Source organism: Pteropus vampyrus, unplaced genomic scaffold (assembly GCF_000151845.1).
Source record: "Pteropus vampyrus isolate Shadow unplaced genomic scaffold, Pvam_2.0 Scaffold91, whole genome shotgun sequence".
In the NCBI taxonomy this organism is placed as follows: domain Eukaryota; kingdom Metazoa; phylum Chordata; class Mammalia; order Chiroptera; family Pteropodidae; genus Pteropus; species Pteropus vampyrus.
The window spans coordinates 4,813,195-4,831,845 of record NW_011888872.1 but is presented as its reverse complement, the minus strand read 5'-3'; the positions used below and the strand labels follow the sequence as shown (position 1 = coordinate 4,831,845).

The 18,651-nt window shown below is 33.8% G+C and overlaps 2 protein-coding genes and 1 long non-coding RNA gene across 10 annotated transcripts in view; 1 reads left to right on the top strand and 2 right to left on the bottom strand.

The window, feature by feature from the left end:
• Positions 1-4,899: 4,899 nt before the first annotated feature.
• LOC111742311 lies at positions 4,900-7,310 on the bottom strand. The gene is made up of 2 exons (XR_002781273.1): positions 6,874-7,310; positions 4,900-5,117 (listed from the first exon to the last, which is right to left on the bottom strand). It is a non-coding gene; the product is annotated as an uncharacterized LOC111742311 (long non-coding RNA).
• A 79-nt stretch (positions 7,311-7,389) lies between these two features.
• Positions 7,390-9,158, top strand: LOC105294653 (prolyl-tRNA synthetase associated domain-containing protein 1). 2 transcript variants are annotated; one of them, XM_011363950.2, is made up of 2 exons: positions 7,390-7,545; positions 8,642-9,158. In XM_011363950.2, exons 1-2 carry the CDS (start codon positions 7,462-7,464, stop codon positions 9,071-9,073), a joined length of 516 nt encoding a protein of 171 aa, XP_011362252.1. In that variant the 5' UTR covers positions 7,390-7,461; the 3' UTR covers positions 9,074-9,158. The 2 variants fall into 2 exon arrangements, with proteins under 2 accessions (XP_011362252.1, XP_023388633.1); XM_023532865.1 differs by lacking the exon at positions 7,390-7,545 and adding an exon at positions 7,572-7,931.
• A 1,766-nt stretch (positions 9,159-10,924) lies between these two features.
• The window catches only part of CCDC88A (coiled-coil domain containing 88A), a 110,815-nt gene continuing 103,088 nt past the window's right edge, over positions 10,925-18,651 (bottom strand). For 4 of the 7 annotated variants that reach the window (XM_023532861.1, XM_023532862.1, XM_023532860.1 and 1 more), the window contains one exon: positions 17,465-18,473. In XM_023532861.1, coding sequence (XP_023388629.1) covers positions 17,475-18,473 — 999 coding nt within the window. In that variant the 3' untranslated portion in view covers positions 17,465-17,474. Of the gene's footprint in view, positions 13,950-14,468; positions 14,569-16,516; positions 18,474-18,651 lie in introns of those variants that run through there. The other 3 variants (XM_011363952.2, XM_011363953.2, XM_011363951.2) reach the window with 3 other exon arrangements.

Sequence of the window (18,651 nt, the reverse complement as noted above, 5' to 3'; positions counted from 1 at the left end):
TATAACACATTACCAATAGAGGAAATAGGTGAAGGGCATTTAGGAACTCTCCACTATCTTTGCAACTTTCCTGTAATCTAAATTTATTCCAAAATTAAAAGTTTATTTTTTTAAAAAGTGAATCAAATCCTAAATCTCACATCTCCAGAGACAATCAATTTTATTATTTTGGTGAACATTATTCCATTTATCTCTATGTATACATGTACACATAGTTTTTCATAAATGAGATTCGTACTATAAATGCTGCTTTTTGTTTTTACGACTTAACCAAAAATAATGTTTCATACTGTCATATTCTTGGTGAAAGCCATTTCTCAGACCTCTGACATGATAGGTCATAAAACATACTTCATGAGGAAAATTGAATCCAAAGAAGAGTAAAAATAAATAAATAAAACAGAAAAGCAGCTGTATTGCAGCCTATCTAGCAAATGGCTTTATCTTTTGTTAGTTCTGCCTTTCAACTTACCCCCTCTACTAACTTTTTTTTTTGCGTTTCAAAATCTTGGCTGAAAGTTCCCGTAAGGAGCTAGGTCACTTTATTCTCTAGACCAACTATAGTTCTTGGTGATAATTAGGGGTAAAAGCCTTCTACAAGAGGAGCAAGCAGTGAATTGCTGCCCTGTACACTCCTGCACAACAGTTCTAGAAAGAGCTATAGTCACCTCACTGGGTTTGTTCTAGGAAGAGGAAATCATAAAGAATGACACAAGAACTAAGTATCTTCCAAAGAGAAGCTGCTCAAGGCTGCATTAAGGCAGTTCGAAACTACAAGATTAAATCTGTTTTGTTTTGTTTCAATTGTCATATATTGCCTTCACAAAATAAAGCAAAAAACCTTGCAATATAAATTGCTAGAGAAATAATGCCAGGAATTTTAAAACTTTAGAAAAGACTTGAGAACCTGAATCACGACAATCTAAAATTGTAATAGTTAGAATCATAACTATATTTTCACTGCCAATTACATACTAGTCATAAATATTTTCTTATATTTAATATTTTGTACAGCAGTTGTTTTTGGCACATTAGCAGGTTTGAGGTCCACTGATGATTCAGTTTTCTTTGACTTTGATTTAACAAACACTCCCAGTGACAAACTGGTAATCTAGAGATCACATTTTGGTAAGGTGAATTTATTTTAAATGTGTGGCTTTGGAGACAATCACTAAATCTTAATAATAATAATAATAATAATAGCCATCATTAATTCGATGTGCTATGAATGAGACATTGTTCTTAATGCTTTATAGTCATCTCATTCAATGCTGCAAGACTGAATGTCTTATTTTTGCACAATTTTAACAAACCAAAGGTATTGCATATCATTGAGGAAGTTAAGTAACTTACCCAGGCCATATCCTTAGTGATTGGTGAGAAGGACCTAAATTCATGTTTGATTCCAAGGCTGTTTCTTAACCACTTCCATATTTGAAGAAGTTGAATTAAAGATCTTTAGGATCTCAACCAGCTTTGAGATTTTACCTTTGAACATATGAATATTAATATTTTTTAGCTTAAATCTGGTATCAATCTGTACTCCATGGTATATGGTAAATCTTTGTGTTTCTGTTAGTACTTTAGCTGCTATTAAAGCAACAATTATCTTTATGGAAAACAATGAGTAATGACTTTGTATAGTACTTGTGGAAAACATGACATTAATCTCTAGGAATCTCTAATAAAAGCCATACCAATACTCATTAAAGATGTCTGCACTGAATTTTCTTCAGCAATGAGGTGGTTATCTCTTTACCACTGACATCCACATTACACAAAGCTTTTCTGTGGGCTTCCTCTTGAGCCTCATCAAATTATACTTCACTGATTTCTTTTTATAAAATTACATCTCTTAAAAACGTTTTTGCTATAAAGTCTTTAGTTTCACTTTTTCCAGCTTTATTAAAGTATAATTGACAAACCTGTAAGATATTTACTGTACAGTGTGATCTGACATACATATACGTTTTAAAAGGATTCCCCCATAATTAACACATTCATCACCTTAACATACTTACCTTTTTTGCTTTTTTTGGTGAGAACATTCAAATTCTATTTTCTTAGCAAATTTCAATTGTATAATACAGTGTTATCAACTAGAGTCATCATGTTATATATGAGATCATCAGACCTTATTCATCTTATAACAAGTTTGTATCCTTTCACCATCCTACATTCCTTACTCCTAATTCTTGTCCCATCTCTTCCACTAACTAGTTTAATTAAGACTTTGAATAAGACAATCTTTCTGGTGTTCAATATCTTTATTACAAAATGAGGAAGGTTAAACTCAGAGTATTATTTTTGAAAAGTTTAATAAAAAATATGACTCAAATATAAAGGGAGTATATGTCTAAAGATGTATTTGACTCATTAATGATGTAACCAGCAAGTTGGTAAGCCTCATTTGAAGAGAACTAGGAAGTGCAAGTATTTACAGTGGCTAAAAGAATAAATGATTGAATAAGATTGCTAATAAATATACAAAATTGACTAATATCCTGGAGCACAATAAAGCTAGAACTTTTGGGGTTATCTTTTCTATGAGACGAAAATCATTTGCACTGCTACTGGGCAAAATTCACTTATATTAATACCAGTTTTTTATACATTAAGACCTACCTTTACAGAGTTGTACATTATCTGCATACTAAAAGAAAATAAATACCAAATTAATCAAAGGTGTACATTCCTGGAGAATCAGATAATCCCCAAGAGTGTCTGCCAAACAAAACCCAGCAGGACACACTGAAGGCACAAACGGTAATATCTTTGCCTATTTCTAAATTTTAGATAATTTTTCTTAACACAACTAAGAGTCCTTTGAGATTTAAATTTCTCTTTTAGGAGCAGTGCCAAAAATGTAATGCCACTAAGAATTACAACCGTTATACACCACCAGTGAGCACACATTGATTAAGTTTATTCTACTTAGAATTGCCAATTGCCGTTTTGTTTTTAAATTTTTTTTTGTTTTTATTTATTTGTATATTTATTTTTAATTGAAGAAATGATTTAAATTGCCAATTGGCATTTTAAACCACCCAGACTAACTGAAAGGCCAACTGTAGTTTCCTGATATTTATTGCTTCAAAGAAAGCTTTATAAAGGATGTATCTCATCTTATACCAAAATTAGTTAATTCAATAGTTAATAAATACATAGTAAGAGCCCATCATGTACTAATCACAGTTTTAGGATAAAACAGAGAAATAAAATAGATGAAGACTCTTGTCCTCATGGAGATTATATTCTTGTGGTGGGAAATTCCAAATGAATTAAATATTTAAATGATAAATAAAAATAGAAGATAATGCAAATGATATCACTTATAAACTTGGGTGGGGGAAACCTTTCTAGTCATAATTCCCAAACCAGAAACTATAGGGGGGAAAAACTTAGATTAGCCCGGTGGTTCCCAAATTTAAGTGGGCATCAGAATCCTCTGGAGGGCTATTTAAAGCACAGATTGCTGGCCCCGTGCCAAGATTTTCTAATGCCATACGTATGAGATGATGACAATGATGTTGGTTTGGGGACTACACTTTGCGAATCTGGATTAGAATATATACATAAATATTTTAAATGTCTATACTGTCAAGTTATTAAAAACAAAATTAAAAGAAAAGCTACAACTGGGAAAACATTCACAATACTTGATTAATTAAGGTTGTAAATTGGGAACAATTCCTCCCTACTCTTGAAGTGCTTTTCTGTGAAGAGCTCATTTCATGCATTTTGGGCCTTTCTTCTGCCCCCTTACTCATTCAGATTCTGAGGAGATGGGTTTGATTTACTAAATTTGAGAATAACTGAGCATACCTCAACTCAACTTTCTTTCCCTCAGGAGCCATCAGTGAATACAGTAAACAAAAATGACTGCATTCCCCTGCACTTTTACTTAATTCTAGTGGAGCTTATATTTTATCTTGAAGTTATTAAGTTGCTATTTAATGTCTATAGATACATAATTCTACCATTAGTAAATGTAAGTGATACTGGTATTTTTCCTAAATCTTAAAAACACAATGCAAAAGCATGTTTGCTTATTTAATAGCCTTGACTCTGGTAATCAAATAATTGCTAATTAAGATGTGGAGAAGAGAATGTTCTCATACCGTAAATTGATGAAACCATTCTGGAGGGCAACTGGCCACAGCTATCAATTTAAATGTCTATACTCTGTAACTGCACTCTGGAAATTTACTCTAAGGAATAAATGAAATAATCATGCAAAGATATACAGATATAGAAAAAGATAATTATCACATCTTTATTTGTAATAATATGGAAAATTTGGAAATTTTTAGAATGTAAATCATTGGACATTAGAAAATATCCAAATGAGGAGCTGGGTAAATACATGGAATACTATAGAGCCATTATAAGTAACAATGTAGATCTCTACTGACATAGAAAGATACCTATCGGGTGAAAAAAGGAGATCAAAAAATATTGTATGTTATGTAATTGTGTTGAACAGATAAAATTAGAAATAAACAGCATTATATAATTATATAGAGTATATATACACATAATATATTTGATATGAATATATGTAAAGACCTGTGACTTAAATCTTTTTGTATATTTTTCCATGGTCTGATTTTTTAAATAAACATGTATGTTTTTAAAAGTATTTTAAAACATTTTAAAAATAAATTTATGTAACTTGTTAAATAACATTAAACAATATTTTTATACTCAAAAAAAGAAAGCTACATTATATTTTGGAGAAATACTAAATATGAGTTTGTTTCTGACTGAATTGGCCCTTTTTGTTCTTACATTACATCTAATACATTTCAAAGATGTATTTATTAATATTTACTCAAATCGGCATTTGCTATAAATAGGTAAATCAAATCAGCAAGGATAGAGGAAAAAAATCTGTGATTTCTGGTCTCAATCTTATATTTTTATTAAAATTTATACAAATACATTCCACTTACAAGGTAATTTAACGCATTAAAATCACATGAAATTTCTCTTTTTAGCCAGTAAGACTACGACAGAAATTCCAAACTAGGCCTTTTGAGTCACGCTTCCCTTGCTCAGGCCCACTTCCATGTCTGGAAATGTACTTTCTCTTCTAATAAAACTTTTCTTTTTTACTGTAAAAAAAAAAAAAAAAAAAATCCAAACTAGTTTCCATAAATCTAACTCAATTAAACTATTCTGAAATGCTAGACTTGAAAATATCCCGTTCATATGCAAAATAGGAAAAAATAGTACTTTTGTATAGTTTTCTTGGGTTGCTGTGAGAACTGCCTATAGATCATGTAATAAAATTGACTGTAAGGCTCCATTCATTTATGTAGAGTTCACTAGGTCAGCAAAGTTAAGACTGGTTTGAAGGGACCTCATAGCATGCCTTGCTGACCTGGCCTCCCTTTGCAAGGTTTCCTTAAGTACAGTTATTGCTGCTCCACCCTGTGCCTGGGGATCACAGTAGTGTCTGGAAACAATTCCTACCCGAAGTAAACCTTCCTTATGACCATGCAATTTTAAATGATGTTTAAAGTGAACAAAAGAAAACGAATGCTACTTCTCTGCTTAACCAAGTTGTCATCTACTACACACGTTTTATGTTATATGAAACCAGTATTTTCCCAGGCAAGAAAACTGAATGTATTCATCTATCTCATATTTCAATTTGGAGGTAATTTAATTCAGCCTGCCCACTTAATAACTTTTCTACATCTAATTTTCTTCTCTTTTGAAGTCTTTGTTGAAAACATTCTCATGTAATCTTGGTTGCGAAGACCTGGTTTATATTACCTTATATTTGTTATATTAATAACATCTTTTAATATTTTTCAGACTTGGTTTAATTTATTTTTAGTAACTTATTGATTTCCCCTCCCCATTATAAAAATTATATATGCTTAATATTTTTAATATTTTAGAATACAGAAAAAATAAAGAAAAAATTAAAAATACCCACAGTTCCATTAGCCAGAGATTATCCCTTCAAGAAATGTATTTTTAGCAAGTGAGAATTTTAGTTCCCAGCTCTACTGTGTGGGAAATGGAGCCATGTCTCCCTCTTCTTGCTCTTTGCAGGTCAATCACACTGTCTTTCAATGCTGCTTCCTTGGTTTGCTTCCTTGCATCCTTGCACACAGTGTCATGTTATTTCCTCTACCAGGGACACTCTTCTCTCCTCTCTTTGTCCACTTAATTCTTATTCATCTTTCAGATCTCAGTTTAAGCTTCACTTCCTCAGAGAGGCCTCCCTTGATCTACTCTGCCTCCTCTAAACTAGGTGAGAGTCCCCTACTGTGGGCTATCCAAGGCCAACTCTGGGTGAAATTGTGAAGTCCGACCTGATTTTCTCCTATTTCACACTTTCTGTCAAGGATGTTATACAGATGAGGACTCACTTTGCTGAGTCTTAAGAGGCTTCCTTTTCCAGGCCTTCAATTTGCACCCCAGAAATGACTTAAATTCACTCACGCCATAGTGAAATGTCCCTAGGAATATCTGTTTAATTTGAGATTTGAGGCTTAGTCTAAATGAAACCCTAACGTGAAAGTTCAGATCTCATTCAAGGAGTGAAGGTTTCGCAGAACAGTGGAAAACAGCCCACCAAGAGGTAGGCAAAGGGCTTCTGAAAAAGTTGTTTTGGTTGCCACAGCTAATTATTCACAGATCAATAATAACAAAAACTAACTTTCGGAAAAGGTAAAATGTAAAATTATAATTTATAAATTAAAAGTTGATAAGTCCTGTAAGGATAGGGAACCTCAGGGAGTTTTCCTGGTGAAATCAGGAACTGGTCCCCCTACACAGAGTACAAGCAGTAACCCTAAGAGGCAGGCCACTCCAGATTGGTAGGTGACGGGTTTAATAAGCAAGGGAACTTACTTAGGCAGCTTGTCTCGGTTGGCTGCAAGATGAGGTCTCCATCCAGATTCTTAAGAGTTTATATAGAGGACTTAATATGGTTTGGTTACCTAATGTCCAGATGGTCTCAACAACACGTTACTCACAAGGCTACCTCCTATAGGTGGTTTCCAGTACCGAAACAGTGGGAGCAATGTAGTTGAGAACGAGGTGAGGAGTCTCTGCCCGCTTCATCTCTCGTGTCTACTGGAGGTCAGACACTCAACAAGGTCAACGCTCCCTAAACTGAACCTGGTTACCGGCTCTGATTCTACTTAAAGAGCAGATGTACTGGACCCACGAAGCAGAAGCAGGGTTAGGAGAAAAACACGAGAATGAAGGAGCCTTCCTCCCGTGAGACAGGAACTCAGACTTGAAAGGCTGTCTCCGCCCACAACTTTCAGGAACCCGCAAGGAGAGGAGCGCGAAGATGGCACCGCCCACCTCGGCAAGGCGCCGGCACTGGGCTTCCGGCGGCGGACTTAGTCTTTCCAGGCACTTCCGCCTCAGCCTCCCGGGAAGCCGGGCACTTCCTTTCCCAGGGTCTCTCCCGCCGACCACGACAGCAGCATGGCAGGCGCTGAGTTGCGCGCGGCGCTCGAGCAGCGGCTCGGCGCGCTCGCCATCCGCACGGAGGTGGTGGAACACCCGGAGGTGAGGAGTTCCTGCCGGGACAGCCCGGCCCTTCGGAGTGGGTAGGCCCCGCTGCACCGTCTAAGGGGCGAGGCCGCCAAAACCACCTATCCCAGGAGTAATATGCCGCAGAAATGTCCATTCTAGGGCGTTTCCCGGGTTCTAGAGTTTGAAAGAGACCTGACAGGAATATCAAAGGCCTTTCGAGAGAACTTGTTTTCCTCTTGGCGTGATTTTATAACATTCCACGTTGATTAGTACAACATATTGAGAACTTGAGCACTTTACACTGGTGTGGGATGTTGATCAGTGTGTCCACTTTATGTGTAAAGTTACCAAGCAGTAAACCGTCTCTGAAGTGCCTACGATTTATCAGGCAGGCATCATGCATACAGCGAGACACCAAGGTTAGAGTTTGGCTTTTTTTTTTTTTTTAACGTGATTTAGCGTACAGATATGAAGATTTGCAAATACTTAGAAGAACCAATGTGTAACTTCAGTGGTTCAGGGACATAGTTTTTACCCAAGGCTTGAGTAACAGCTAATGATAATAGCTAAATATGGTATTTTTCAAAGGGTACAGAAATACATTAAAATTCAGTTTCACTCAACTTTGCCAATTTATCACGAAAACTTATTTTCTTTGACCTTCCTTCCCTATAGTCCACATACTCTCCCCTTCTTTATCTGTGCATATTGCCAGCTTTTCTGATGTTCTCTATTAGTCTAGGGTCTCACTCCCTGCCCCCTCACTCTCACCGTGGTTATATATTTGTGGATTGAAGGTTGACACCTGGTCTGGATGTAACAGAATGCTTAGGAATAGGAGTCTGGGCTGCTATGAACTTTCAGTACCAAAAGTTTAAAAACAAAAAGCATTTTAGGAATGTCAGGGCTTGGCCAGCACACTGGAATAGAGAATTGACCCCAGAGACATTACTTGAGGTCCTAATATGAGGAATTGAGATAGTAAGTGCTTATAATTATTTGGTAATGGGTCTCTCTACCAGTGAAATCCAGGGTGTTGAGTACTTCCTAACCTTGCTGTTTTCACCCAGCAAGCAAAAATACATATAACTGTATACATGCATATAATTTCTCATATGACATTTTACAGGTATTTACAGTTGAAGAAATGATGCCTCATATCCAACATTTGAAAGGAGCCCATAGTAAGAACTTATTTCTTAAAGACAAAAAGAAAAAGGGCTATTGGTTGGTGACAGTTCTTCATGATAGACAAATTAATTTAAATGATCTTGCCAAGCAGTTAGGTGTTGGGAGTGGAAATCTGCGGTTTGCTGATGAAACAGCCATGCTAGAAAAACTAAAAGTTGGCCAAGGCTGTGCCACACCCCTGGCACTCTTCTGTGATGATGGAGATGTGAAATTTGTACTGGATTCTGCTTTTTTGGAAGGTGGACATGAAAAGGTGTACTTTCATCCAATGACCAATGCTGCAACCATGGGATTGAGCCCTGAAGACTTTGTTACATTTGTGAAGAAGACAGGACATGATCCCATAATACTAAATTTTGATAAAAACTAATTGGGCCAATATTTAGAATACATGTTTCTGAAAGCTGTTTTTATTTGTAATTTGTAAAAAGCATTAAAAGTGATAATATTTAGCACCTTGGTTTTGGTGACTAAACCATTTTAGGAAGAATATTTCATTTTAAGGGGACTATTTTTAAAAAGATGTATTGAGGTAGTGTTAGCTCATATCCCACTCCTACCCCCATGATTTACTACAGGAATGCCTTCAAAAATTAAGAATAAATTAACATCAAAACTAAGATTAGTTAACTAAGATTAACTGTTCTACATTTTCTTTAGTGTTTATTGTATCTGAAAAAAAGCAAGTGTAAAACAGCATATATAAAATTATGCATATAATAGTGTACATGTAGGGAAAAAATCAAAAGGAATATAAGAATATATTGTTGATAGTGGTTGTCATTGGAGAATGAGGATTAAGGAATAAGAATTCTTAAGCAAGATAATTAAAACAAAGGACAAGAGCTAAAACCTTCCATTACTGGGTGTTTGTTTTTAAACCAGTAATTTTTTCCAGAAAAAAAATTAACTTTTTAAAAAGTATATCTTTAGAAAATATTAATCTAAAAACACAAGAGTAGGGATGGAAAATTGTAATCATTATACTAATGAAATTACATTTTAAAACTCAATAGCATAATATACACAGGCCATTAAGAAGGATTTTAGTTTTTGTTAACTCAAATGTGAACACAAACAAGTTTCTTCTAGGATATATTAAAATTTACTCATCCCCTTTCAGTTATGGCATAAGGAAAGTAAAAGATCCCAGGATTATGTACTGTCAGTTGACACATAGAAGCTAGTTCAAAAATAGGAAATTGACATTTTGTTCAGCTCAATTAAACAAAACTCTTCATCAGTTGATGGTCTGGAGTAGACTACAAAAATAGTCTAGAGGTCTTGTCATGAAAATTCTCATGTTTTCCTAAATTTGATCACTCAAAAAATAATTTCCATGTAGTAGAGGTACTATACTTAGTTTATATCGATTTGCTACTAGAAGGCAAAAATAAAAGTAAAAACTTGTCATTTCTTGATATATATGATTAGAAATTATAAGTCTATTCATGGCAGAAATCTTATAGAAATACTTTCCATAAATGATAACCTTATTCTGAGTTGCCATATTAGTTTTACCTAATCTGTACTATATCTCTAAAGAGTAAGTTTTAGGTTGCTCTGCATATAAGGTTTAATGAATAGAATCAGACACTGAGGACCTTAGATAACTGGTCTTCCCCAACTTTTGGTGGATTAAAAGGCCCAGACAGACAGACCTGCCCAAGAACACAAGGCTGGTTGGCATCGCCAACATTCTGCCTCCTTAGGCTGTAAGTGAAAAAGAGAGATACCGATTTGCACAATCTATTAATATGTTTAAACCTATTTTAGGAGTGACAGAACTGCTAAATTCTCTTTCTCCTAAAATTTCCAATACTCATCACAAATTGATGAGGACAGATCATCCAAAAGGGTTATGGGTTATGTCTGAAAATAGGTTTTCCAGGCAAAGGGAAAGGAAAGAATATTTGGCTAAGTTATACTTTATAATTTTTAAATGATTACTAACCACTTGTTATAAAAAATCACTTTTGTTTTATTTTTATATCAGTTTGAAAAGTGAATGTTAAACCAACCAAATTTTTAAAAAAATAAAGTTAAAAACTAAAATAAAAAATAATGAATGCTTTTAAAAAGATAAATCAGATGATGGTGTCTCTTGTTATAAACTAGACTTATCTGGCTGATGTTTGGTGCTGCCAAGTAATAAACGTTTTGCTCTTCAACTCCAAATCCGTCAGTGGCATTTCTTTTAAAGGAAATGTTACAGCTTTTATATTATTTGATTTGGTATTTAATAACAGTTATAAGTACAATGGCAAACATTGAAAGAGAACCCTTAGTAGAAAACAAAGACAATTTAAGATCACGTTTTGTTAAAGGGTGTTGTAAGTGCAACTTTATCCATAAGCATTCCTTTTAAGGCATTTTCATTGTCCAGATATTTCAACATGTACATCAAGGTTTATATTATAAAATGGGCTCCTTTTGTATTATTCAGTCAAGGCTTAAAGAAAAAATACATCTTAGGACTAAGTGTAGCAGAAAAGAAAAGCACAAAAATTCACCATTTTTCTCATAAGTAACTTAAAATACAAAAGTCATTTAGCATACATTATTACTCCTCATTGTAATTCCAGATTTGGTACAATTTCCTTTTCACTTCCTGACATAAACTGTTAAGAAGTTACAGGCTGTAATATTTCATTTGTGAGGTGGCTGCAATTCTGTAATATGCACAGTGATTTAAATAGGCTCTTACTATGCGTTGCATGAAAGGTGCTACATACAAACCTGTTTCATGAACTCTTTGGTAACCACCAGTTCAAACACTTGGACCAAACATTTCCACATGGCCAGATCTGAAGCCCTTAACTCGAGCTCTGGGCTGCAGCTCTTACCCTGTATATTGAATTCTTCCATTTTCTAGGGGGCTTAGGTGTAGATGTAGAATAGAGACATATAATTAAAAGCATGTCAGACCACAATCAGTAAAGTGGCCCCAGTTAGTTTCTAGTTGGCCATACTATTTTGTTTGGCAGACATAGTTTATCTAAAGGAAAAGAATGACTTCCTACTAAGTTTGCTTCTGATGGTATCTTTTGGAGCAAGCAAAATATTCATGTGGTTATTATCTGGTCCTTTCTTGAAATGGTATGAAGAAGGTGATGAATATAATTGAGAATATTCCTATTTTTGCAGTCTCAAATGTTCCCTTGGTTGTATCTCTAACAGGGTCAGCTGACTGAGATTCAGTACTTTATAGGCTGCCCTATAGCATTTTCTACTAGAAGCAATAATATGCTATTTAAGTTAGCAAGTTCTCTATTTTAGGATATTAGTGTCCTGGACAGGTCAAGCTGTGATATCATTCACCTTCACTGGGCCACCTCCTACTCATTAAATTTCAACTTTCAGTAATTGTCCCGGGATGTGTCCTAGTTGTGCAAATTAGAAGCTAGTTAATATAAATCTAAGTTACTCACTATATTTTAGCTAAAACATAATTTCTATTTTTACTTTCCATTTATCCACCTAAAAATGAATTTACATTTTTTACATGCAAGTGTCTCTAGACTGCCATGATGCCCATTATCAATTTGATACTTGAATCTAGGGAGTCATGATGGAGAGATTTTTCAAAGTCTAGAGAATAGGTTTTAAATATGTCTGTTGTGCAACATTTGTACTTTAGTAAGAATCCTTTGTATTTACATTACATAGCACCTTTCATCCAAGAGTTTAAAAGAACTTTACAGCATAATTTGGTGGCAAACCTAAGTTAATGGTGGCATTAAGTTAGTAAATCCAAGTTCGCTAACTTCCATTTCAATTTCTGGTCAACTATACATTGTCTTTTCATTAATGGTCTTTCTGAAAGTAGACTATGAACACAACAATGCTACTGGTGTACGAAAAAAAATATATGTATATATATGTAAGAGGGAGAGTAGGAGACACATTTCTCATGGGAGCTACATTAGTGATAAAACAGTTCATAAACCACACAATGTGGAATATGGAATTATTCCAAAAAGATTTTTAGAGCTGGTAAGGAGAGCCTAAGAAGTATACTGTTAAAATTAAAAAAAGTACCTTTCTCATTTCAGATCTTTAATATTATTCTGATATTTATGTTAAATAATGAATTTGCATTAAGAGGTATCAATGCATTTTTTGATATAAGAAAATAAACATATAAAATTGGAACTACAAAAAAATTGATGTTTCCCTGGGTTAACTAAGTCTACTTTTTTGTGCTTCTTTCAAATGTTTAAGGTAACAAATGCATACAAATATTTCAAAAGTACCAATAATAGTTAGCAAGTTTAATGCAATATTATAAAGGACAAAAACAAAAATTCCTATTAATAAGTGATAACCTTAATAATAAGTGAGTTCCTGGAAAAATGCAGATCACAGTAAATTATTTACATTATTTTTGCCATAAGAATACTTCTTAAGCAACAGTCAGCTCTCAAGTTAAAAAAAAACAAACACATATACAACCCAATACTAAAGAAGGGAATGAGTTAAAATACAACAGCTTTATCTTGGGAATGCCATTTGCTGGAAAACCACTTTACTAAAAAAAAAAAGTTTCAGAAAAACACTCTAACTGGGATCCATGTGTGAATGCTTAGTGCTGCTTAATGGAGAATATAGAAAGATTAATATTACGGTAAACTTTTTATAATTCCTATCTCATTATGGATTTATCAGATTTACCTAGTAAAATGAATTTCTTTTGCAGTGCATCAAAATAACTGGCTTAAAATTAAAGAATACCAACACATGCAGTCTGCTAATCAAATAAGGCTCTGGCATGCCAAAACAATGTTTTCTGGATCTTGATAGATAGTACATTCCACAACATACTACAGCATTTAATTTAGATTTACACACTAAATATAAATGGCTAGATTTCGGCTAACACTTAGCAGAAGCATTAAGCAAACATGGATAAATTCATAAACAAATGACAGAAGACGACTGTTCTTGGCGTACTTCTTGAAACCTTAAAACACTTGGTCTTTAGTGAGAGAACATCCTTTATTCAGTAGATCTTAACAGTACAATATATAGTAAGTCCTAAAACCTTCTAAAAATTTTGGCAGTTGACTCCAGTAGTGCTCCTTGATTCAAGGAAGGAATGAAGGTTTGTATTTCTTGCCTGATCTAGTCACGCAGGGTTGTATAAAGTCTCCTTAAAGATTTTAAAAAATGATTTCTATAGTTGGGTGTCTTGTTACTTCAGAAATAAAGGCTTCATATTGAGAAACCGAAGGACACTTTTCTCTCTGTATTTAGTTAAAAGGCAGAAAGAAGAAAGAAAATATAAGATTGAAGATGAGAGATATGAAATACAGAGAAGCAGCCACTATAAGAACAGCATGCACAAGATATTTCTATAGGAAGGAGTGACAGAAAGAGACAAGTTATCTGAGTGGCTTTTCATAGGAATGGCATTTAGTTTGTCCTCTTTAATTATCAAGAACATTGTGGGAAATTCATATTCCTAATACAGAAAAAAAGACTTCAAACTAAAAAAGGACGTCCTAAAACATTCTTTACTACTGAAATCAAATTTAAATTGAGGGAAAAAAGGAAAATAATTTTTAAAGGTTTGTTTCCTGTCTCACAAGCAAAAACTTACAGCAATCAAATAATCTTGCTTTACTAGTTAAGACAGAAGCCGTGAATTAATAAGCAAGCAATATTTACATCTGTTAATGCAATATGCACTTGTTCTTATACTTAATACAGTTAGTTTGTATAAATGAGACTAATCTCATTTACATTTTAAGCAAGAAACTCACCACTTGGCCCACATGTCATGTAGTGGGTAAAAGAATTAGGAGCTTTGTTGCTCCCTAGACCTGCTTTTTGTATTTCTGTTTTCTTGTACTTTGTCCACATCTGCAGGAAAAAAGCATTTCATGTTATTTAATCAAGGTTAAACATAATGCAATTCATGAAGATAAGAAAAAAAGTTCTCATTGAGTAGGGCAAGGAGAAGGAATCTAACTCTGGGAAATTTCTTAATTGGATAGACATCTCATTACTTAAAGACTGATTTTTATATTTTAAATACTATAAATATGCCTTCTTAGTGTCAGATAGGTTTACTTATGTTTATTTACTAAATGGTCACTTACAGTTGGTAAGGTAAAAAGGAATCTTACAAGCATTGGCAAAAATATCTACAATGATATACTTGTATTATGTACTAAGAAAGCCTGGGTTTGAGACATATTTCATGGGCAAATAACATACCTACTTACGCTTTTTAGAGTGAAAATTGTTTTGGTCAAAGGGGACCCAGAGCTGAACAGTGTAAGTTTACAATGTCACACAAATAATAAGGGTATAATTTCTAGAAACCTAAGCCAAGAATATGAAAGCTATTCAGTTTCATCTAAAATTAGTGTACTGAATCTCCACACACTTTTTCAAATAATCCTTTGTGAAGCAATAGGATATTCATGAAGATGTCTCAGAGGAAAAATGTGCAGCTGCTCAACTGAGTCAGTGTCGCATCACTTTTATCTTAAATTTTTTTTTTTAAATTGGGGGCATCTTTGTAAGATTTCACTTATAGAAAGTACTATGCTGATATTTTGAAGTTTGGAAACACTGGCTCTTTATGATTTCTAAGGTTCTTCCCGCCATTAAACATTTGATTCTCCATGCTATGAAGAAACAGGTAAGAAACTAGTGTTTTGGGAGTTTTACGATTCCACACCTAGTGATAGTTTCTGGAGGAAGTCTAGTCTGTATTCTCAATCATCAAGACACATGGACATGATATGTATCTATCTTGCATGCACAGTGTGCATGTGCATTTTGAAATCATGCTGCATATATAAATATAGCCATTTGGGTTGCAAATACTTCTTTCCTGCAAGTGTAATTTTCTAAAATAATTATAGTTTTTAATATAACACACATGATTTTTCAATGTATTCTGCATAAATTTAATATTTTAAATTTAAAGTATCAGATTTATAATCTTTAAAAAGTTGAATTGTGAAATAAAATTTGACTCGATGTGGAAAAGAAATAATAATAACTATTATATTTGCATCATATATAGCCTCCATCTAATATTACCTATATTTATCTTTAAGTTTTATTACCAGGTTATGAAAAAAAAAGGGACACAAAAACAGTTAAAATGTTAGAACTGACTGTGAAACAAATGACAATAAAATAGATTGATATATTCACATAGAAAATATATTAGGTGATACTAAAAAATATGAACATTTCTGATTATGCTCATTTGACTACCTGCTCTAGCACCATATTTAGTAATAGCTGGTTATGAGAAGTATGGTCAAAGATATAAATGGAATGGACCTACCCCCTGAAATGATCTTGTGTAAGTAAAAGGATGGCTTAATTTACAAAGGATGCAAATTTCACTAGGTAAAGATTCTCTATTGATTTTCTCTGACCCAATTAATAACAATAATTAATATAACAACATGTAGTAAATAATAATTTTCTCCCTCTTTAGAAAGTTACACTTCAAAGCATTCCTTCCAGATGCCAGGTTGTTATTATTAGTAATATATAGGCTGAATCAAAATGGTAAAAATATTCTAGAGACAAAGTGAAATTATACTCCTCTGGAAGTAAGTGGATCAGGGCTATGACAATAAAATAGACTATCTTTTTGTTTAATGCTGGGAGATAGAGATTCGAGTTTAGCTGATTCTGCTTTAAAAGTGCTTGACCACAGCAAGATAATTTTAAAGTTTATGATACTAGAGTTAAATGTATTCTACTAAACACATACCTGTTTGTTTAAATGGTTACAAATCCTAATTTTATTTTAGCACAAAAGTACTCATTTTAGAAAATTGTTTTAAGGACATATATAATTTAATAATAAATTACAGAATTATAGAAGTAACAATCACCACTTTGTAAACTTGCTACCCTTTTTTGGACAAAAAATGCAAATTTCCAACACACTGAGTATGATTAGTTTATTTTTTGACTCTATATTAAAAAAACCTGGAAAAACTACTGTGTTAACTGATTCTAAGTAAAAAAGTAATATTGAAAGAAAATGAAGTGCAAAGAAGAAATCGAATTACTACAAATGCTCCTAGTCACTGTATAAGTCACATTAAAAATAGATGGGGTTTTTTAAGAATTACACTAGATTTATAAGTATTAACGACGTTTTAAATCTGAATAATTTTATAAATATGAGCAGTATTTAATATTTGCTGCATAGAGGATTGAGTTATTAGCTATTTCTTTGAAAATAAAACAGAAGACATTAAATGGCAAAAAAAAAAAAATCACATTTTTTACTTATTTTCCTATACATGTGCAATATGAAGTGCACATTCTGGGAAAAAAAGTAGTGAGAAGAAGAGTGGGTGGGAGGGAAGGGAAGTAAAAGGGAGAAAGGGAGAGAAATGAGCATTCTTTTTTGGAAGCAATGAAGTAAATATGACTTGGAAATGCTTTCTTGGTAATTATAGCATGCAACTATTTTAACATGCTCCTAAAAGTAACAATCTCTTATCGGGCAACAAGAAATGTGAAAGAGGAACATGTATTGTTAAGGTTTTAAAGTCATGCAGAAAATGTACAATGCAATTAATATTTCATGCAGGCTTTGAGTGTGGTTACACATTCACATTTATACACAAGCCATCATGTACAGCCAAACACTATGCCACAAATTCAAAATAAAAATATGAACCTAGACAAATGATACTTTTCAAAAGCAGCTCTTCAAATCAGATTAGAGAAGTATAGTGCATGTCAAATAACATCAGTATTATATTGTGCAGTTTTGATCATACACAACCATATTCATACCAAACAGTTTGATTATCCTCAGAAACCAACAATGCAGCTTCTGTGTCATAAGGATAGAGGCATGCAGGAGTGATAAGATCACTGTTATCTACAGAAGACTGTGGGTTACTTTTACTAGGGTTCTGATTATCAGAAAACTGTCCATTATCTTTCTGTTCAGCTTTATCCAAAGAGGCAGAAGCCTGATCAATTACTCTGATGATTGGCCTGGGAGGTAACCCACTTATGTTACTAACTAACTCTGTATTCAGGGATAAAAATGGCTGAGATGGATGAGCCACAGTAAATGACTCTATGCTATCTTTAGCTGATATTCCAAATGCATCATTAGACATATTAATAGCAGCAAAAGTTTGGTTTAGAAAATGTGACCTTTCTGTTGTTGAGTTTCTAGCCTGGGCATATGGAGACTGAGGCATATCTGTAGCTAAATCATTTCGTGCATGAGAACCTACAGCATGTATTGGGTTGTGAAGTGTATGAGAGGACCACTGGTGTAAACGGTACTCACTAGATGCTGCAGTGATGTTGCTATCAGCAGCAGTAGCTGGTGATGAATCAACTGACATAGGTAGTTTACTGTCCTTGGTCAAAAAATCATGGATGCTTGTCCTTCGAGTAGTTCCTTCAGCAGTAGAGATCACACTGCTTGCACGAGGTAAAGTGGCGTAAGGATTACTATCTTTTGATTGTCGTGACAAAGAAGTTTCTTTTACTAATTTTATCTTTCCTTGAGTTCCTGGTATAGGTTTTCCTGAAGAACTAATGAAGTAGGTATCTTCAGTCTTTCGGGGACCAGGTCTCACAAATTGTTCTGGCTTAGTTGTCCATCTATCATAGCAGTCTCCTGGGGATTTTCCACTTACTGACCTGGCCAGACCACAGCTAACTGGTTTGCTTTTTCCCAAAAAGTCGGAAGAGACAGACAAACTTTTCATTACTTCATCTAAAAGATTCTCTTGACTTGAGGACTTTATCTGTTAAAAGAAAAAAAATCAAAGCAGTTTAATGAATAGCAGCCATGCTTTTACTTTCCTGATATATTAAACTGTGATATAAAATTGCTAGTGTATCTAAACACACTTTTAACTTTAAAAAAAAAGCTCTAAAGTTCAATCACAGAAATTTAACTTGTAATGTCCACCTAAATTAAAT